Consider the following 20087-nt stretch of genomic DNA (forward strand, 5'->3'; position numbering starts at 1 on the left):
TAAACATCATATCATATCATATTGCATGTTCCCTATCTCGAATGTAGTTCATTATCTTTATATCTCTCTTTTCTCCCAATTTCCGTGGCAAATATGGCTTTAAACATTTCATTTTGCATGTTCCCCGTCTCGAATGTAGTTTTTGTGGCAAATATGGCCTTAAAAATATCATATCATTTTATTTTGCATGTCTTTTTGGTCTTGAATTGAAAACGAGGGTTTAAATTGACATTTTCTGACAGGTGAATATTCATGGTTTAGAGGCGGATGGATAACAGACTTAAGGGGTTCTTTAGAGCGGATAGTTGCATATTTATAGTATGTTACTTCCAATTTGTATATCTTACAATGGCCAATCTCATATAATCTCATTACACGCATGGCTAGATGTTACTTCATGGCTGAGAGCGTTAATCTCAACGAAAAGTTGAAGCCGTGTAAACAGATCAGAATTAACATTTAAAAAATTGTGAAATTATTTGGGCCTGTATGCAGTCGCTTAGGAGAGTTATTCCCCCTCCATTTTAATATATTTACCCATTTTATATCTACCGCTACATCAACTCACATGCTTTTCGATATCAGTGTCACCAGCTTGGTATCCCCTTGCCAGTGATGTACGACGAAAAAATGGCACCTACTTGTGTACTAGACGCCAACTTATCTGCAGCAAGTGCAAAGCCCCGACATTTAAACAATTGGCCAATGTTACTGCCAGTCGTCCATACAGTTCGTTATCTGTATAGATGCAATATATACCATGCACGTACGTGGTAACAACAAGTACGCTTGCGTGTCTAACTTTGTGGGTTTTCTCAGATTTCCTCCCATTTTAATAACCTCTTCGAGCAAGAGAATTTATTAAGTCAAATGTATGATATTTTACGAGACACATATTACAAGAATGGTTCCTCGATCTTTAATACTGGAACGCATAATAACAATTATATACATACAATTATAGGAACGGCTTGTTGTTGTTTGTCTTTACAATTTTAACGTCCAATCAATCTGATTAAAATACAGATCCATATTTCGTTTCGTTTTTTATACTTTCGAGGGCCTACACTACATGAAGATCTGACAAGTTATAGTGATAGGTCACGTCAGGGGTCAAAAGATCGACTTATGACCCTATGATGTCAGACATTTGATTAACTGATCAGCATTGATGTTACTAGTGGATTACCCACAGTTCCGTGCAAAACACGCCTAAAGCTCGCCGTAACAGACCGTTTCATTGGCTTATCCCTGACACCATTCAGAACACGAGTTAAATAACAACTCTTCCAGATCAAAGTGTAGTAAAGACAAATAAAACGAAATTTGGAACTATAAAAACGAAACGAAATAGGATCTGTGTTTTAACCAGATTTAACGTCCAATATTCAAGGACGGATTGATTAATAGTATTTACATCTGAATAAGACATACTTTTCTAGATATAGAATGTAATATATATATAAAAACTATAACCTGCACGGCTATGCATTCGCCTAGCTCGCTCCATAGCAACCATTGCTGTGTGGTCATCAACCTTCTATAAAGTCATTAAGGGTTGATACTGACGTAATAGAAACTTTCAATAAACCCATGCGTTGATTTTCACGTACACAAAGTCAGGTTTCATTGATACTTGGCAATTATCTTAATAGTTTGTGTCGATGGGTAAGTGAGATAGCACCCCATTTGCACAGTTGTTATTAGAAATAAAAATTTCGAATAGCACCATGGAAAGTGGTTGCTATCTATTACTTACATATTGTATTATATTGATGTACAAATTAATTTCATAAACTCAAAATTTGGAACAACTTCTTGAAAACTGAAATAAAATTAGTTCTGAACATATTCTTGTCAGACACATAGTCAATAAATGGCATAAACACATCGTAGCATGATATATACATTGTTTTTATAATAATAATAATCCTGGGTCTTCCTTGGCTATTGTTTTAATCCACCCCGACTCTTGCGTATACTGAAGACTATGCCAGTCCACAAAAATACGTCTTTCTAATAGATAATACCAAACATATGTGTTTGGATCTTTAACGTGTGCACAATTTTCGTATTCTTCCATCAGGATGACATTGAGGATGACTCAATCTGTTTCACAGAGAATTACGAAAGTCTTCTAATATCTCTATAAAAGATGACTGCCTTCAACACGTGCCGTCACAGCACGCGGCGTCAATCATTGGCTGAATGGCGCGTGCATAGTTTACATAAGACGTTACTGCTTCGGCCAGAATGCTGCCTTTTAGTCATTTTAATACCCATTTACACTAAATAGGAAATAATTTTTACCTCCTATACGTCAAACGTCTTTATTTATTTTTCTAATACATCAAAAAAATGTTTTAGAATTTAATAAGTCGCATTGATGTCATCCTTATCAGTGATTGTAGCGGCCTAGCGAATATTCACTTCTGATCAGTGTTAGGATGACTATGTACGCTGCTCACCTTATTCGTCTTTTGTTACCGGAAGTATTTACCGAAATACTTTTCTAAACACTTCGGGTACGAGTCAATGATCTCATGGAACCCCGTGCTCTTTTACTGACCGATTTACTCCCTATGTTTAGCTTAGTCCATATTTCTTATGGAAACACTATTTCCTCCATTCGCCTTTGTATTCCAATCCATCACTTTGATCATTTCTTCCAATTTTCGGTGTTTAATTTGTGCCATATCTGGGGGTATATTAACTTCGGCTTGTAAGAGACTGGAATCATACAAAACAAGGCGTCTGCAATACGTTTAGCTTAGTCCATATTCATTAGTGAAACACTATTACCTCCATTCGCCTTTGCATTCCAACCCATCATTTCTTCGAATTTTCGGTGTTTAATTTGTGCCGCCTTCTTGTTTCTGGGGGTATATTAACTTTGGCTTGTAAGAGGTTGGAATCATACAACACAAGGCTTCTGCAATAATTGAACCTGCAGATATTACCAGAGTATGGAAATGTTCTTCAATATTTAATACCGGAACGTAGAAATCAACATACAATATAAAATGCACCCCTTTCTTTTGTATTTGGCATCAAATCGCCAAATTGACAGTGATGGGGGCGAGTTTCTTGGATATGATGGGTGAGGTAATATGACGGAAGACGAGTATGGATATCTTGAGAAACAACATTGCAACAGCTACAACCAACAGCGTTATTATTAAGGCCGAATCGTGGTAGATGGTGTCGAAGGCATAGTCGTTTTTAACTAGCCCAGAGAAAACTATAACCCTCATGAGGTAAGGACTGAAGATATACCGCGTGTATTTATCATACAGAAAGATGTCTATAATAAACCAAACCACAACCTCTACAAACAAAATTACCAGAATAGCCGTAGAAGCCGTGTCCTGTCCCTGACGATGCCAGTGCGACAAAACCGTATCGAGATTGAGTACTGCAGCAAGGAATGTCCAGGTCGCATAAAACGCCATTCCATTTTGAACCAGAAATCGTACCAGCCAAATGTCGACACATGAAGCACCTTTTGTCATGTTGCGATATAAACGTGAAGAACATATGTAGAGGGTGAAATACAGTGTGAATGGTGTCATTGCGATGAGGCACAAGGCGGTGAATACATATTGATTATCCCAAAGGAACAACCAAATTATGTTACAACATAGATATATGATAAAGATGATATAGACAGCTGGAGGCATGAAGTCGAGGGTATATATATAGTGACCACCTTTCATTCTACATATGGTACTGAGGCCATATACCAACCATAAAGCCTGCCATATATAAATGGCGTCCCAAACACTAAACATCAAACCAGCAGAGGTTATTTCTAGCTTGTAGGCCTCAGATATGTCTGCCATGTTAGTTTTAAATAAACCTGAAATGATATAACAGAAAAAGATTTTTTTTTCATCTTTAAAAATAAAACGCTAAAATGTTCAAAAGGAGCCCATATGCCGGGCCTGACAGTTTCACCCAAAAACATCCAATCGTTTTGAAATGAACGCCCAGCATAGATGCTACGGGCCCTTGATCTGGCAGACGCGGCAATTCGATTCCGTTGGAAAACTTCTAAATGGGTGTTTCTTGCTATGTCCTACGTTCTGCACCACTGACAGGTGGACCCCCCGCTATGAAATTCCGGGGGACTTTCTCAGCCGACTTTCTTAGATATAACGCAGTAATAAACTCTAAATTTCATTGTTTGCTGGGTGTTACACAAACAAGAAACCGCCGAAAGTATACCTGAGAGTTATGAGGTATTGACTGGTTAATCCATTCGCGAGGTGACCGTTTAACTGAATATTGGTATTTCTACAGAGATTCGTGTAGTTACAGGGGGCTAGAATAAAGGATTGTTAGACCCACACAGATATGGATAATTATTTTCACTTAAAGGGGAAGGCCAACGATTTTCACCAGGGTTTCCATAAATCTTAGATATATAGTCAGACATAATCCCCGGTGTAACACAAGAAAAATGCTCTTACCCAGTTCCACGCCACCTTGTGCTGCCAGTGCATTTACAACAAGAGTAACCAAATATAAGACGATCGTTAGAAGAATTAGAATAATCCTTTCTGGCATATGTGATGAAGACATCTTGTTCTGAAACAAGAATTGTTACATAAATTCAATTAACCTATTCCAGTGATCGCATGGAATCGTGTTTACGAAACAGCGACAGCATCTGAATGCGTCACCTGAGACAAATCACACAATCCCATAAGCATGTGTTTCCTTTTAATTCGCCGATCATCTACAGTGCATGCGATATAATCACCTCCACCGTTTGTGAACTTAATCAGGCGTTCCTTAAAATGCAGAAATAATCTTTAAGTTATTTTGTTTTGGTAAATATGCATACGCCATCTACGCCAACTGACAGAGGTACATGCAATACTCAACGACATTCCTGCCATTTGCTGAACGTGATATATTGTAAACATTTGTCATTTTACTTCCGTCGAGGCTGGGTGAATTTGACAGGTGGCGTAAAGGGCCTTTCTTTTACCTGTGCATTATTTCACTTGACATAATATTGTTTATTATTAATTTACTTTGGTGCCACATTGCATTTATTATATGGAAAACGTCCTAGATCATCTATGGATGACCGAATGGTTAACACGTACGCGCTGTATCATGAGGTATGTCATTGAGTCAAATGGCGTGGCTTCGATTCGTGTCCAACCCCGTGGCTTTTCTCCGTTTCCTCCTACTAATAAAGACCCCTACGCGCAAGCGAATTATTGAAATAAAATTGAACCATGTGTTAGTCCCTAAATGACCTAGTGTGTGTCTCGAGTGGACCCCATCTCTTTCTCTCTCTCCCCCTTCTCTCTCTCTGTAATATTATATTTATGCACACTTCGTAATTACGTACATTGCACCGTCCATAGCCCTTGTGCAATCCATTTTAATTTGTTTTAGACTTTGTATAAACAAAAAAAAAACATCAGTGGGCGTCTCAGTCCCTGGACCTAAATCCGATAAATTTGGTCATCGTGATCAATTTCTCGGAAAAGGTTTATGAGGGACAAACGAAACCATTTACAGACAATGAACTAAAGGATACAATTCAAGCAAATTGGATAGAATAAGATTTCAGGGTTGAAAGGATGTCTGTGTGCCGACTACGAGCAAGACGGGTGCATATCGGCCATTTGTATTTCTAGACTGAGATGAGTGGTGTAACTTCTCTGTCCGACAAAACTTGACTTGACATTCTTTTACAGACTCAACTATGTTAACAATATTTGGAGTGAAATGAAATGAAATGAAATGGGGTTTAACGTCCTACTGTTCTGCTCCTAAACTGGGCTAATGAAGACGGGCATACGCCATACAGTGTGCTATGAGGGAAATTTTACCCGGGAAGCGGCGCAACGGCCTACTCTTATATCGAATTCCAACTGCCAAGGGATCTTTTACGTGCACGCCAATATGTACACGGGACCTTGGTATTTCGTCCCTCCGAACGACTAGACAGCTGTCCTTGTCAGGCCCTCCGTCCTGCATCACTGACAAGGGGAAACCACGCCGGAAAATCTGGAAGAACTTTCTCGGTCAATGCAGGGATCGAACACCCGACCTCCAGGCTAGCGAGCCAGCGTCTACCCACTTAGCCACGTGATCCCCCAATTTGGAGTGCAGGTGTCAATATTATACCACATGTGCAATGTTAATGATATAAACTGTACCACCCGATTAGATTTTATTACATACTTCGAGAAGGTATTTGTTGAGTAATAAAACCTTCTAGTAGTTTATCGAGGGCTGGCCGTCCTTACCGCACGGTACAAATAAAACCTTCTAGTAGATTTTAGAAAATCCAATCCGTTGTAGGAAACACACTAATGTGGCTCTCTCCCGAGAGCCTCAAATTTATTTTCTTTTTTCTTCAGAAACAATAATACCAGAATACCAGAAGCACCACCCAAGGAAGACCATCAGCGCCACCAACACCAATAAACAGTGAAATCGCCTTTGTATATAAATCTAATATATTGTATGTATTTTAATAAAACTAGGAAATATCACTAATTTTTCATCATCCTAGGTCAGTGCTTATGTGGAGACTTAACCTCTCCCCCCCAAATTCTTAAACCTAACCCTTTTTAAAAGACTGAACTTGGGTCTAATTTAGTTTTTACTTTTCTTAAAAGGGTTAGGGTTAGGGCTCGGGTTAGTATTCCCATAAATACTCATTTGTATAAAGCGGCCATTTTGGTATGAGTTCTGGCTTGTTCTGGAATTTGTTGCTTCTAGTGGTGATAATATTTGTACCGTGCGGTAAGGACGGCCAGCCCTCGATAAACTACTAGAAGGTTTTATTACTCAACAAATACCTTCTCGAAGTATGTAATAAAATCTAATCGGGTGACTGTACACATATTTATGAAAACAGACTGATAAGGCTGGGAGAATACGCTTCAAAAAGTCCTCCAAATAAATAGGTAGCCGTTTGCCATAAATTTTGGGTAACTAGCAGAATGCCCGGCTTCGCTCGGGGGTCATAACACCGAAACCGGAAGTGGTAGACTAACGCCATCTGGCCTATGTTACTCCCCGGTCCGAGCTACCTATATACCCCAAATTTCAGACTCGGGGCAGACCTAGTGTAGCCGCCAACCCCGAACAGCCCGGGGGTCGTAACCCCGAAACCGGAAGTGGTAGACTCACGCCACCTGGCCTATGTTACTCCCTGGTCCGAGCTACCCCTATACCCCAAATTTCAGACTCGGGGCAGACCTAGTGTAGCCGCCAACCCCGAACAGACAAACAGACAGACAGACAGACAAACGACAGTCACAAATATTAGTATAATAATATATAGAAGATATATTGTTTACTGTTCTATCCTTCAGTCGTGTGTTCCTATGTTAGGGGCTGATGGCTAGGGCTATCCCAAGACCGACATTTGCTTTTGCAATTATGTTACCCCGATGGGAGGGCTCCAGCCTTGCAACGCCATGGTAAACAGCTAGTGGATAAATATTGCGTATCAAACTACCGCGTGGGTGAGATGGTTTCTTTCTTTTCTATTCGTAGCCTCATTAGTTAACCATGGACACTTGAATTTAACAATATCCAATGGTCGTCGTGCATTGCCCTTCGTCTTTAATATGCTTTCAAAGATAAGACCTACCGTCACACCGAAAGGTGGAGTTACTCATTATGCTTGGGCCTACGCGTCCCGAAAAATAATAATAAAAAAAGAACAATAACAAAATATAAAAATTTATTAATGAGTAGAAAATTGCAAAATAAAATCGAGTAAATTAAATAAAAGTTACATTTTATATTAATTCATTAGTAATTTCGTTCTTTTTTATAAATATTATTATTGGATATAAACAATGAGGTATTTTATCAAATGAAGTATTCTAAGAAGGAAAGGATTCATTTGCCATTGAAAGAGATGCATCCAGACCACAAAATAATTCACAACGATTGACTCCGAATGTGTATTCATTCATAGACGTTATATTCCACTTTCCCTTCTTTACAATGATGAAAAGAAATATAGTAATTCTAGTGTATCTCACATTTTCTACCGACAGCCTCATACAAACCATGGAGCCAAATATTACTGCCTTATAGAAAGCGGTCATCCCAAAGAAAATATGATCTCTGTAGACTCGAAGAATTTTCTGCCAGGTTTAGGTAAATATCCACGGCAGAAGGACCAGGAAGTAACCAAAGATGAAGTAGGGTAATCAACTACTAACACGATGCCACTGCTTATTCATCCTTTGACCTAGCTAAAATTCGAAATGACCACCCTCTACCCCCCCCCCCCCTGCAATAGTTTTATATGACGATTGTGAGATGTTGGGCTCTTTGTCGTTATAAAGATTTTTTTTTGTTTTTAAATGTTACAGCCTAAGAAATATCAAGAAGTTAACATTGAAGTCAAAGGTCCGTCTCCACTAGCCCTAACGGGGTAGAACAGTATAACGTTAAACCTCATTTCATTTCATTGAAGTCAAAGGGGAGATGATTGCTAGCTATAGTCCGAGTAAGGGATTATTTCACTCCTCATTTATATTTAGCTGGCTGCACTAAACCAACACATACTATTATTATCAATATGATCCATTCTGTGTTATCTCAGTTCGGATCTGAAACGTGGTTGTTATGTTGTTTCCATAGTATGTGAAGGCGGATCGAAAAAACTAGAATCCTTTAAGATAAACAAGCGGACAAGACACAAACACAAGAAACAGTTCTAGAGTATCCAATTTCAGTTTGGTGGGCAAATAAACCCAATTGTTAAAAACTTTTGGTTCATAAAAAATATTCGAATCTCCGAAAAGAACAAATGTTCCACGGTTTGAACTTCACGGTTCCTTGTGGACTTCAATTTAAATCTTCAAATTGACCAGTGATGTAGGATAGTTGTTGTCTTTTGGTGTGATAGGGGAGGTAAAATGGCGGAAGAAGAGTATGAGTACCTTGAGAACCAACAGTACGGCAGCTACAATCAGCAGCGTTAGCATGAAGATGGAGTTTCGGTACATGGTATCCAGGTTATAGTTTCTGCTCACTACTCCAGAGAAAGCTATAACTTGCATGATGTAAGGACTGAAGATATATCTTGTGTATTTATCAAAGAGTACAATATCCGAAATAAACCAAAACACAACCTCTACCGATACGATGGTCAGCATAGCTGTGGAAACGATATCCTGTTCCAGATCAGCCTTATACGCTAAGACCATACCAAAATTGAGTAATGTAGCAACGGATGTCCAGGTAGCATAGAACGCCATGCCATTTTGAACCAGAAGTCGTACCAGCCAGACGTCCTTGCCTAATGCGCGTTTTGTCATGTAGCTCAAATTCCGATAGAGACGTGAAAAACTGAAGTAGAGGGTACAATACAAAGTGAAGGGTGTCATGGCGATGAGGCACAAGGCTGCGATTAGGTATTGACGATCCCAAAGAAACAGCCAAACTATGTTACAACATAGATTTATGATAAAGATCGCATAGACAGCTGGGGGCATGAAGTCGAGGGTATATAGATAGTGGCCATCCTGCATCCTACATATGGTACTTAGTCCATATATCAACCATAATGCTTGCCATATATAAATGGCACCCCAAACACTGAATGTCCAACCCGCAGGTGTGATTTCTAGGTAGTAAGCATCAGAAATATCTCCAGTGGTGTTTTTAAATAAACCTGAAATGATAAAACAACGCGGTTACTGCATCAAGTTTATTATTAAAGATACATTATGGGAGATTAGATAGAAAGCCGACAGCTCTCACTATAATAATTAAAAACGGGATAATGTAAAGGGAATTTGCTGAAAATTTCAGTCAAATTGATTCATGCACTCTGCTCCGAGATTTTAGCGATTGAATTTTCGGCCTAGCCTCGATCATCATTTCTAATGTCGGTACGATAAAAAACATAGTCTCGATTATCCATTTCATGATTAAATCATGAATGAAATTTGAACAGCAAATGTGATCCTAATCCAGTAATTATTGCAGACTAGCGTTGACATCGAGAGTTGATTATTGTCTGGATAAGTTAAATAATGTCTTATTAATAATTTAGATAACATTTCAGACCTAAAGAAAGACCTGCAATAGGCAGATTTAGCTCTTGCATAATGTATGTTTAAAGTAGAAGTACCAGATTATAGACTGGGCTTATGAAGACGGACATACGCCATACATGGTTGTAGAATGGGGATGTTTGCCCAGACATCTGGGCTACGGCCTACTGTTACGCGCACTTTAGTATGTTCACGGGGCCTCGGGGTATCTCTCCATCTGAATGATTAGACACTGTCCTAGCCAGCCAGACCCTCCGTCCTACACCACTGGCGTCCCAGATTATAGAACATAATATCTAATAATTCTTACCTAATCCCACACCCCCTGTTGCTGACAGCGCATTTATAACAATGGTTACCAAATAGAATACAAATGTTGTAAGAATAAGGATAATTCTCCCTGGCATATGAGATGACGACATCTTGCGTTCTGAAAAAAAAAATATTAAAGTATTCTTATGTTATAGTACTAATTGATTCAGCAGATACATATAATTGTTTTGCGTCCCAATAATGTAAAGATGCCCATTTGTGTCACATTTTGTATTACATGTATATATTTAATTCTTGTCACGTATATGTTTGATCTAATGCTAGAAAGTTCGACAATTAAAGGACAATATTGGTGTCAGCCATTATTACATATGTGACAGAACTGGTTAAACACATTCCTAATATAATTTCAGCACAGATATCATTGCTACGGTAGATGTGTAACAAACACTTGAAGAAACGGGAAGTGACAACAAAAATGACAAACAAGAGTGATCCTTCTATAAGGATAACTCGTGTTTGACATTTTTGTTGTCACTTCCCGTTTCTTCGAAGGATAACTCTTGTTTGTCATTTTTGTTGTCACTTCCCGTTTCTTCAAGTGTTTGATACATGATCTCTATGTTTAAAAAAGTTTAACCAGTTCTGTCACATATGTAATAATGGCTGACACCTCTAAACACCTGCTTCCGTGCATGCTTATCAAGTAGTCCAATATTGCATCTGGTAAAATCTTACCATATACGACTACCAACCCAAGAAAAAAATCACAGAGCATTAATGCAAAATGAAATTTTCAATGCTGACGACTATTCGATAGCGGTGTAACCTGAACCCGACAGGCGCCACCACTACGAGTCAATAACGAACATCAATGACAACAAATAACATTGATAATTGAAATGAAATGGGATTTGACGTCCTACTGTTCTGCTCCGACTGGGTTGATGAAGACGAACCATTGATAAAGATACAACGTATAAATTACTTTGAATTTAAGGATAACGATCGTGTGGAAAAAGTTCAATGCCTAATACCATGGGGTTATAAATCTAAAACTTTGTAACCACAAGAAAATATTGACGAAATCCATCGTAATAATTCAATAATGTTTACAAACCAAATGGCCAAAGTCGACACAAAAATAAGCACTATTTCATTAAAAATTGGTAATGGGATACGATTGGTCTCACAAAAGAAGCATTGAAGGAAATTGATCAAATAAAGTAATATCATCTTAACACGTCAGAAGGGAAAAATCACGCAATTCAATGTTATTATATTGGTTTTTCGTTCGCATTCAGTATTTTATATGTGGTAGTACTGACAAGTGTTATCAAGTCTGTCGCGTTCTGTTTGTGTGTGTGTGTGTGTAGTGTAATCTTCTAGAGAAATACAGCCCTCTCCCCCACAAGCACGTGTTTTCTGAATCTATTTATATACTCATTACAGTCTTGTGCATAATGCAGCCCTTGTAACAGTAGCTGCTGGATAGATCTTAGATATTTTAGAAAATTTGAACGACTAAGACGAAACGAAATAGTGAGGAAGGGTCGCTTCATTCAAAGAGATGGTAACAATACCCAATTTTACGTTCGACATCCGCAAGTAGTAGGATAGTCTTTCCTAATGGACTGACACCAATCTGATTAAAATACAAATCTATATTTCGTTTCGTTATTTTATACTTTCGATGGCCTCTACTACGTGAAGATCTGACCAGTTGTAGTGGAAGGTCGCGTCAGGGGTCATACGAGCGGCTTTTGTACCTATGACGTCAGACATTTGATTAACCAATCAGCGTTGATGTTTCCAGTGGAATACCCACAGTTCCGTGCAAAGCATATGTCAAGAACTCGCCGTAACAGATCGTTTCAGTGGTTTCACATCAACCAGAAGGCGGTGTTACACAATTTGCAGATGTTATGGATACGTTATCGTGTCACCTTAACACATGAACGTGGAATTGATTAAAATATTCTTATGTCGGTTATTGACACCCATGGTTGTCCAGACGGAACTCATTAGCCATTCCATAACTTATAGCTGGCCCGTTTATGTAATGTCCTTTGTCTTGTAAAGCAACCTGTACTGAACCTTTAGTCTGCTATGATGTAATATAGACAGGTGCATAATCTCCCATTTAAGACCGGACAGTGGTCATGTAAGTTAGTTGGGAGTCGGCACCCGAAGGAGCCAAGCCTAGCTAGGACCATGGCTCCCTCTACACAAGCTAATTACGGAATCTTTAACTATAAGAAGTTGTGTACTTGATATGTTTGAAGAAAAATAAAATACTGTAACAGCGTGTTACATAACAACTCTTCCAGATCCTAGTGAAGTAAAAACAAGGAAAACTAAATTATGAACTATAAAATACGAAACGAAATAGGATCTGTGTTTTAATCAGATTGGGGCTAAAACGTTCAACCAGGAAAATATTAAATTACTACAGATGTGCTTTAAAGTCCAAATCACATTTCTTATTTCAATTTAACCAACATGAGGACTGGGAACATTATACTAAACTTACGCTGGCTGTCTACAATTAGCTCCACTTCAAAACTAAGCTAGTTGACCGACTTTAAGTCCTAAATTGATGATTTTAGTCTAAAACGCGAAGTATATTTCGGGAATTTTGAGAAGTATATATTCTGCTTACATTTAATAAAATTGAAAAGGTTTAACTATAGTATGTTTGTGTATAACAAATAAGAACCGGAGTAGGGCAGCATTAAAAAACAGTATACTGATTGTTGGAAATGGCGGCCATTTAGGACAGTGATCTATTTTCGAAGTAGAGTAGATAGTTCTTTATGTGTAGAATGGACCGAAAAGTGTTATTTAGGATTGATCTATTTCCATAGTTTTGGACCAATGTAATGTAATTTGTTGAATTTAAAAATATGCCTCTTTAGTTTTTAATATCGTGTCTCTAAAGAGAGAGAGAGGGGGGGGGGGTAACGTCGGGACTAACATATGGTTTAATTTTATTTCAATAATTCGCTTGCGCGTAGGGGTCTTAGCAGTGGGGGGAAACCGGAGGACCCGGAGAAAACCCACGAGGTTGGACAGGCGACCCTACTCACGTACAACCGGGGATTCGAAATCACGCCAGTTGACTCAATGACAGACCTTATGATACAACGTGTAAATGCTAATCATTCGGCCACCCAACCCACGCCCCTCCCCCTCCCCGCGTACTTATAGCGTACAATTAAGGCTGATATTATATTTTAATTAGACGGAATGAAATTTAGCAAGAATGATATGGCCTGTGCGGAACAGATAGCAAACTGGTACCTTTGGTTCGCTCCAGAAGTAGAAAGATGGTGGCGTTTTACCAACGGCAAATAATGCGAGCTTCTGGTGCCCATAACTAAAGATTACGTTTAGCAATGTCATCGCACTTATACTCTCCTTTATATGAACTTGTATATCGTCTACCCTACATTAGCGGCCATAAGCTTGAGTGATTTTATAACTATAAAAATAATAGGCAATAAATATAATAGCCTTGGGTGTAACCATCTACGTAAAATGTTTAATGTATACTAGGACAGGACATGTATCTGTTAAATATAATTCAAAACTGCTTATTGTAAACAAATTTAATAATTTTGGTGGTATATGTACAATACCGAAGAAATAACAATAATAGACAACTTTTAATTAAGCGCACTCTGTATTTGATTTGGGTCAATCATATATGTTCGGTTTGGTTTAATTTCTGTATGTTGGATTGTTAAAAATCGCTCTTCCTTAACTTCGCACGTGTTAGGACAAAGCTAATATTGAGATTTAACTGTGTACCATTCGACGGTTTAAGTCAACGATAGTAGCTATAGGCAGCGAAACATACGCCCATATCAGCTAAATCGTTGGATCGGATGATAATTTAATCGTTGGAGCGTTCACAAGGTTCCATAAAGAGCAACAGGCCCAATAACTCTAGAAGCAAGTATCAGAAATTGTTGAAATTCAATGGGAGCATCCGTCTTAAATGTAAGATCAGACAATATGTGTAGTCTGTGGAATGTTCACAAGAAATTGTTGACGACGGATGGATGTGACGACATTAAACGACCAAATTTCCATGTAGACGTATAAAATTTAATTTATTAACAGGCCGATTTCGACCGATTCTTAACACAATAGAAATCTGTGGTATGACTAATTTAAATGAAATGAATTTATATGGATCTGATCTTAAAGGCTCAATACCACTCTTGTTGTAACTAAATAATATGTCCCAATCTTTATTCTAGTCAACAAATTGTACTATTTTAGAATATTTCAATTAATTGATGATACAAATTTCATCTCAACACACTTTATTTAAAAATTTTGAAAAATTCAACACAATGGTTTGAAACGTCTAACGTAAACCTTTTCAAATGAAACTTCGATTTAAAAATATTTTCGAACCCTCTGGACAAGTAAAATAGGATGTAATGGATAATTTACACAACAGGTAGGACACTTAAACATCTATGACTTAGATAGAGATATTATTTATTTTCTGGAGCTTTCAAGCCAGCAAGAGTGTCATTGTCCCTTTAAGGTCCCACGTTTATTTCTTACTAATATAGAGAACACACCAGACCGAACAAACTAATTGAACATTTTATTTTGAATCAATTTTAAAGGACCCCCACCCTCCAGTATCTAGTCCTTGTGATACTATTATATATTGCTAATTAAACGAACGCCCCCCCTCCCCCTCTCCAGATTCTATTCAATGATACTATTATATATTTATTATATACGACGAACGGGGTAAAGTTATTATCAAGAAGTACTGATGTATGACGCATACACATTTTATTTTGACCCCCAGCCATTATCTAGTCGCTTATAATATTATATATTTAAAGATGTTATCAGGTAACTACTGGTGTGTAACGTACACCGTAGACTTATATAGAATGTATTCAGTATAATCCTCGTGCACTTTATAGTAAAATTCAAACAATGCAGCCACAAACCGCTACTAATGTTACGTATAATGTAAAGCCACACATACCATAGCATACTAAATATAGGTGTGTATACACGAATGCCATAGCTTAGTATGATAATAATACTGATGGGCCCATTATATTGAACAAACCCTTTTATAACGAACTACTAAATAATATAGTAAAAATCCAAATCAACTGTCTAAACAAATCAACTGTCTACACTGTATTGAGAGCTATATATACGAATTTAATCAAAATATCAACTCAAACCTATGGAAAATTTTAGTAGCGTCCCTAACCATTATTTGTTAACTGTTATAAAGCAAGGCAGTACTCACATTTAAATCCAATCTGTACTATTTACAGTATGTTGTGGGAGCTGTCGTTAAGTACAAGTTGCTCTGTTCACAGCATTTGTCGATTTGACAGCTCGCGTTAATACAAACACGTGTCTTTCACAATTCGTCCATGTGATATACAATTTCTAGTTTATATAACTCTTATCTGACGTATGTTTACTTTTACAGTGAATGTCAATAACCTAAAATTAGCTAGCGGGATTGAACAGGGCTATCTATTTGGTCCATGCGATTTATCACATTCTATTAATTAATTGTCTCTATAATAAATAATGATCATGCATATATTCGGGGGCACATTAACGACAGGTCGACGTTGATTAGATTGGCTTCTCTTGCTTGTTGTATACGTTGCCCAAATTGGATTCAAGCTAAGGAATATCCGGCAACTGAATTCAGTGCCGTGTATTTTCATCCAATACGTTGCAGGACTGTTCAATAAGAGGGGGCGGGGGAATTAAAAAAAAGCATGGAATTCGCCTGTTTTGGTATGTGCATAAAGGCATTGGTGACTGATAAGGTGGCACATGGCAGAACTCTTGTATTTGTGCTTTATATTATAGTAAGGACCCTTTTCCGGGACCCTGGGGTTCATTTGTAACAGAGGGAAAGAGGGAGATATGCAAACTATGTCATTTCAGGACTAACACATGGTTCAAGTTCAATGTTTCGATTCGCGTAGGGGTCTTCGGCTATGGGAGGAAATAGGGGGGCCCCGGAGAAAACTTTTATTATTACAACATATTTATAGTACGCCCTTTCATATAACATGTTCAGGGGCACTTTATAAAGTGACAATATAATCATATATAAACAACAAGATTATGGACATGTTAACGATTGTATACAGTCAGTTAAAAGCCTGATTAAATAAATGTGTGTTTCGATCGAAACCAAGCCACTTCACTATGACAAACCCGGTGATCTAACGCGTACACGTTATACCATTCGACACACACCGTCTTAAATTGAAAGAACGTAGAGCCCTGGCCCCGAGTTCACAAAACATTCTCAGACTTAAGTTAAGAATTTACTCAACTTTCAATCACTGTTTATGAGAAATTTCTTTGATCCAGAAACACAAAACTTTGTCCATAGTTTCTTATTGATGTATTTGATACATTAAAACAACAAAAGTTTAATGAAGGGCTATATTTTAGTTAAAATAATACAAAAAATTTGAGTGAATTTTTAACTTAAGTCTGAGAACTCGGGGCCTGGATTCGTTATGTTTTTGGACGTTTCCAGTTAATGTTTGCCGGTCGGATACGGCGCCTTCGCTGTAATCGGTTACTGGATACTAGTGTGTTTAATAATCAATTCGGAACTCTTCGTCATATAAACTCAGCATAGCGTTGCTGCATAAATATAGAAACAGGCAAATAACAAAAAGTCGATAAAATGGGGTTTGTTAGAACAGGCTTATTTTCTCCTTCTCTTTATCGAATTCCACCCTGTGGTTCTGTTACGTGCACACCAAAGTGTATACGGCATCTTGCCAAACCCTCTGTATTTCACCAATGACAAAAGGAAACCACATTGGAAAGTATCGAGGAACTTCCCAAGCCAACACCCGTCTTACTCACTGAGGCCCCGTGGCTCACGAAAGTAAAATAAAGGTAATAAGCTTTCTGTGTTTTGTAGAAAACAAAGTAAACATACCTTTAATCGAATTCCTTTGTAGTAGTACTCTTTTAGTGTGCTAGGAGGCGTAAGTATACCCTTGAATTACGTTCACAAATCTTAAGTTTTTTTTGGTAGCCTATACACTGTCGAACCTGAACGTTGTGTTATCCTATTTCATGCCACTGTTCACTGTCCAATTCAAGGCTTTACGGGCTCCTTACTATGTCCTATAACAAATTGTATACTATATAGTCCAGTTATTATATGCGATTTCAACAGGTTCATTCTTTCATTCAGTATTATTCATAATTTACTTATGTGACAGCGAGAAACGCGCGGTTTGTATTTCACCTACAATCTAGATAGTTTTGTTAATCACGGACCGTGAAACACAATGCGCTTGAAACAGGGCATGTCACCAAAGGCAAAAAATAATATATTGATATTAAGAACACACATACAGAAACATAAATAGGCGAAAAAATAAAACCACTTTCTTGTTTTATTGATTTTCAAAAGCTTTCGACACCATCTGCGAAAGGTGCAAGTTTTTCAAATTATTAAAACATAATATAACTGGCAATGATTTTACCTGATAATTTCTATGTACCAGAAAACACTTCACTGTGTAAAACCCCCTGGAGGGCAGTCGCTGGCTATAAATTAGAACATGGGGGTAGGACAAGGATGCGTAATGAGTCCGAGACTAAATAACCTATATATTAATGACATACAAAACTACCTTGAAAATCCCAAACATTATGCCCCAACTCTTGATAAGTGTAAAATTTCCCACCTATTATTTGCAGACGATCTTATTCTTTTATCCACTTCTGAATCAGGATTGCAAAATCAACTAAATGCGCTTAAGCAGTTCGATGTTGATTGGAAATAAGATCTGAACCCAGACAAATCAAAAGGTATGTTATTCATGCACAATAAAAGACAAATTAAATTGAGTAAATATAGTATTTTATTAGTCATTGTCATATGTTCATGTATTTATGTTCATGTATTATTATATGTTCATGTATTATCATACGTTCATGTATTATCCTATGATGACACTGTCATACAATGTTTGTAAAGCATGCAAGAGAGAGCGAGAGAGAGAGAGAGGGAGGGGTTAACGTCCACTCGACACAGACTAGGTCATTTCGAGACTAACACATGGTTCAATTTGATTTCCATAATTCGCTTGCGCGTAGGGGTCTTTAGCAGTGGGAGGAAACCGGGGGACCAGGAGAAAACCCACGAGGTTGGACAGGCGACCCTTCTCTTTGTCACGTACAATCGGGGAATTGAAACCACGTAAAACATGCGAGTATCAGGTCTTTTCCAATGGGGGGAAATGCCTCGAAAGAAGCCACAGCGTTGCACTTGCAACCATAGTTCGATCGGGCAGTATATAGAGATGCACTAGATGGTCATACAGTACACACACTGTTCAAATTCGAATCATGATTTGAAGTTATCATTAATTTTTATAAACTACAAAACTATAATAGATACATATTTAAAGATGAATTTCGAGACGCAAGCAGTTGATGACAGCTCGTACTCAGCGAGGTCGAGGTCAATGGCACTAGCGGATCTTCAGATTGCAAAGGTCGCAAGGGTTAAACAACTCATCAGACATCCCTAATGGAAGGGTAACGCTGCCAATAATAAATGCTCTGCGAAAATGTCGTTTCCATTGATAATATGTAAAAAGTACAATGTACAGATAATGATACAGTCAAAATACCTCTTAGGCAATGAGATGTGGCAGAGCACAAATGTAAAATGTAAAATGTAGACACGTCCAAAAAAGCATTTTCCCACAAAACATTTGTCATTTGACACTTAACATTTGACGTTTTACATTAAACTCTTGCCTTAAAGGTATTTTGACTTTAGCATTACCGGTATTGTAACAATGGAAAAGACATTGTAGCAGAGCATTTAATATTGGCAGCGATACCCTTCCATAATAACTAACCCTTGACAATAACCATATCTTGTGCCACCAAAGGAAATACGAGTCCACTTTATATAACCTACAACACTATACATATACAAACCTGTAATTCATATGGTCTGTCATTGAGTCAACTGGTGGGGTTTCGATTCCCCGGTTGTACGTGACAAGGAGTAAGGTGGCCTGTCCAACCTCGTGAGTTTTCTCCGGGTCCTCAGGTTTCCTCCTACTGCTAAAGACCCCTACGCGCAAACGAATTATTGAAAAAGAAAATTGAACCACGTGTTAGTCCCGAAATGACCTAGTTAGTGTCGAGTGGACGTTAAACCCTATTTCTCTATCTCTCTCTCTCTGTAATTCAATACGCAAGTTGTAGTGGGCGCCAGGGCTAAATTTTGCATCCCACCACGCTTAAAAAAAACCACTATAACACTATACATACATTAACCTGTAATTCAATACGCAAGTGGTAGAGGGCGTCAGAGCTAAATTTTGCATCCATCTACGCTTAAAAAAAAAGCATGCAACATTCAACCAACGATATCTTGCGTCACCAATGGAAAATGAAGCCATTTTATTCATAAGAATCATTTTTGTTGGGGGAGGGGGCGGTGTCAGGGACTGCCCTTGGCGGATCCAGGTTCACCCCCTCCCCTTCTGCCCTGTAATTCGATACGAGAGTCTTTTTCCCAGTCCTATCGATAGTGGCAGCGGGCACGAGGGCTAAATAGTGCATATAACCATCTTTGCCTCATCAATGGGAAAACGAAGCCATATTTTTCATTAGATTAATTGTTGTGTGCACTTGCCCCGGCTGCACCCCCCCCCCCCAACACACACACAC

At 38.1% G+C, this 20087-nt stretch overlaps 2 protein-coding genes across 2 annotated transcripts; both read right to left on the minus strand.

The window, feature by feature from the left end:
- LOC126820459 (uncharacterized) lies at positions 1–17604 on the minus strand. The gene is made up of 3 exons (XM_050548462.2): positions 17320–17604; positions 4473–4590; positions 1–3859 (listed from the first exon to the last, which is right to left on the minus strand). The coding sequence occupies exons 2-3, from the start codon at positions 4582–4584 to the stop codon at positions 3051–3053; spliced, it is 921 nt and encodes a 306-aa protein (XP_050404419.1). The 5' UTR covers positions 4585–4590; positions 17320–17604; the 3' UTR covers positions 1–3050.
- LOC126820458 (uncharacterized) lies at positions 7710–15773 on the minus strand. Its single transcript, XM_050548461.2, has 3 exons — positions 15637–15773; positions 10372–10491; positions 7710–9676 (listed from the first exon to the last, which is right to left on the minus strand). The coding sequence occupies exons 2-3, from the start codon at positions 10481–10483 to the stop codon at positions 8853–8855; spliced, it is 936 nt and encodes a 311-aa protein (XP_050404418.1). The 5' UTR covers positions 10484–10491; positions 15637–15773; the 3' UTR covers positions 7710–8852.
- Positions 17605–20087: the final 2483 nt, after the last annotated feature.

The sequence above is a fragment of the Patella vulgata genome, chromosome 5 (assembly GCF_932274485.2).
Source record: "Patella vulgata chromosome 5, xgPatVulg1.2, whole genome shotgun sequence".
Taxonomy (NCBI): domain Eukaryota; kingdom Metazoa; phylum Mollusca; class Gastropoda; family Patellidae; genus Patella; species Patella vulgata.

What these genes read in the sequence shown, in the direction of transcription:
- LOC126820458 (XM_050548461.2), bottom strand. Translation starts at nt 10,483, where the DNA reads ATGTCGTCATCTCATATGCCAGGGAGAATTATCCTTATTCTTACAACA. An exon ending in AACAGGGGGTGTGGGATTAG is followed by an intron (nt 9,677 to 10,371) that starts GTAAGAATTATT and finishes TTATCATTTCAG; the next exon opens with GTTTATTTAAAAACACCACT.
- LOC126820459 (XM_050548462.2), bottom strand. Translation starts at nt 4,584, where the DNA reads ATGTCTTCATCACATATGCCAGAAAGGATTATTCTAATTCTTCTAACG. An exon ending in ACAAGGTGGCGTGGAACTGG is followed by an intron (nt 3,860 to 4,472) that starts GTAAGAGCATTT and finishes ATATCATTTCAG; the next exon opens with GTTTATTTAAAACTAACATG.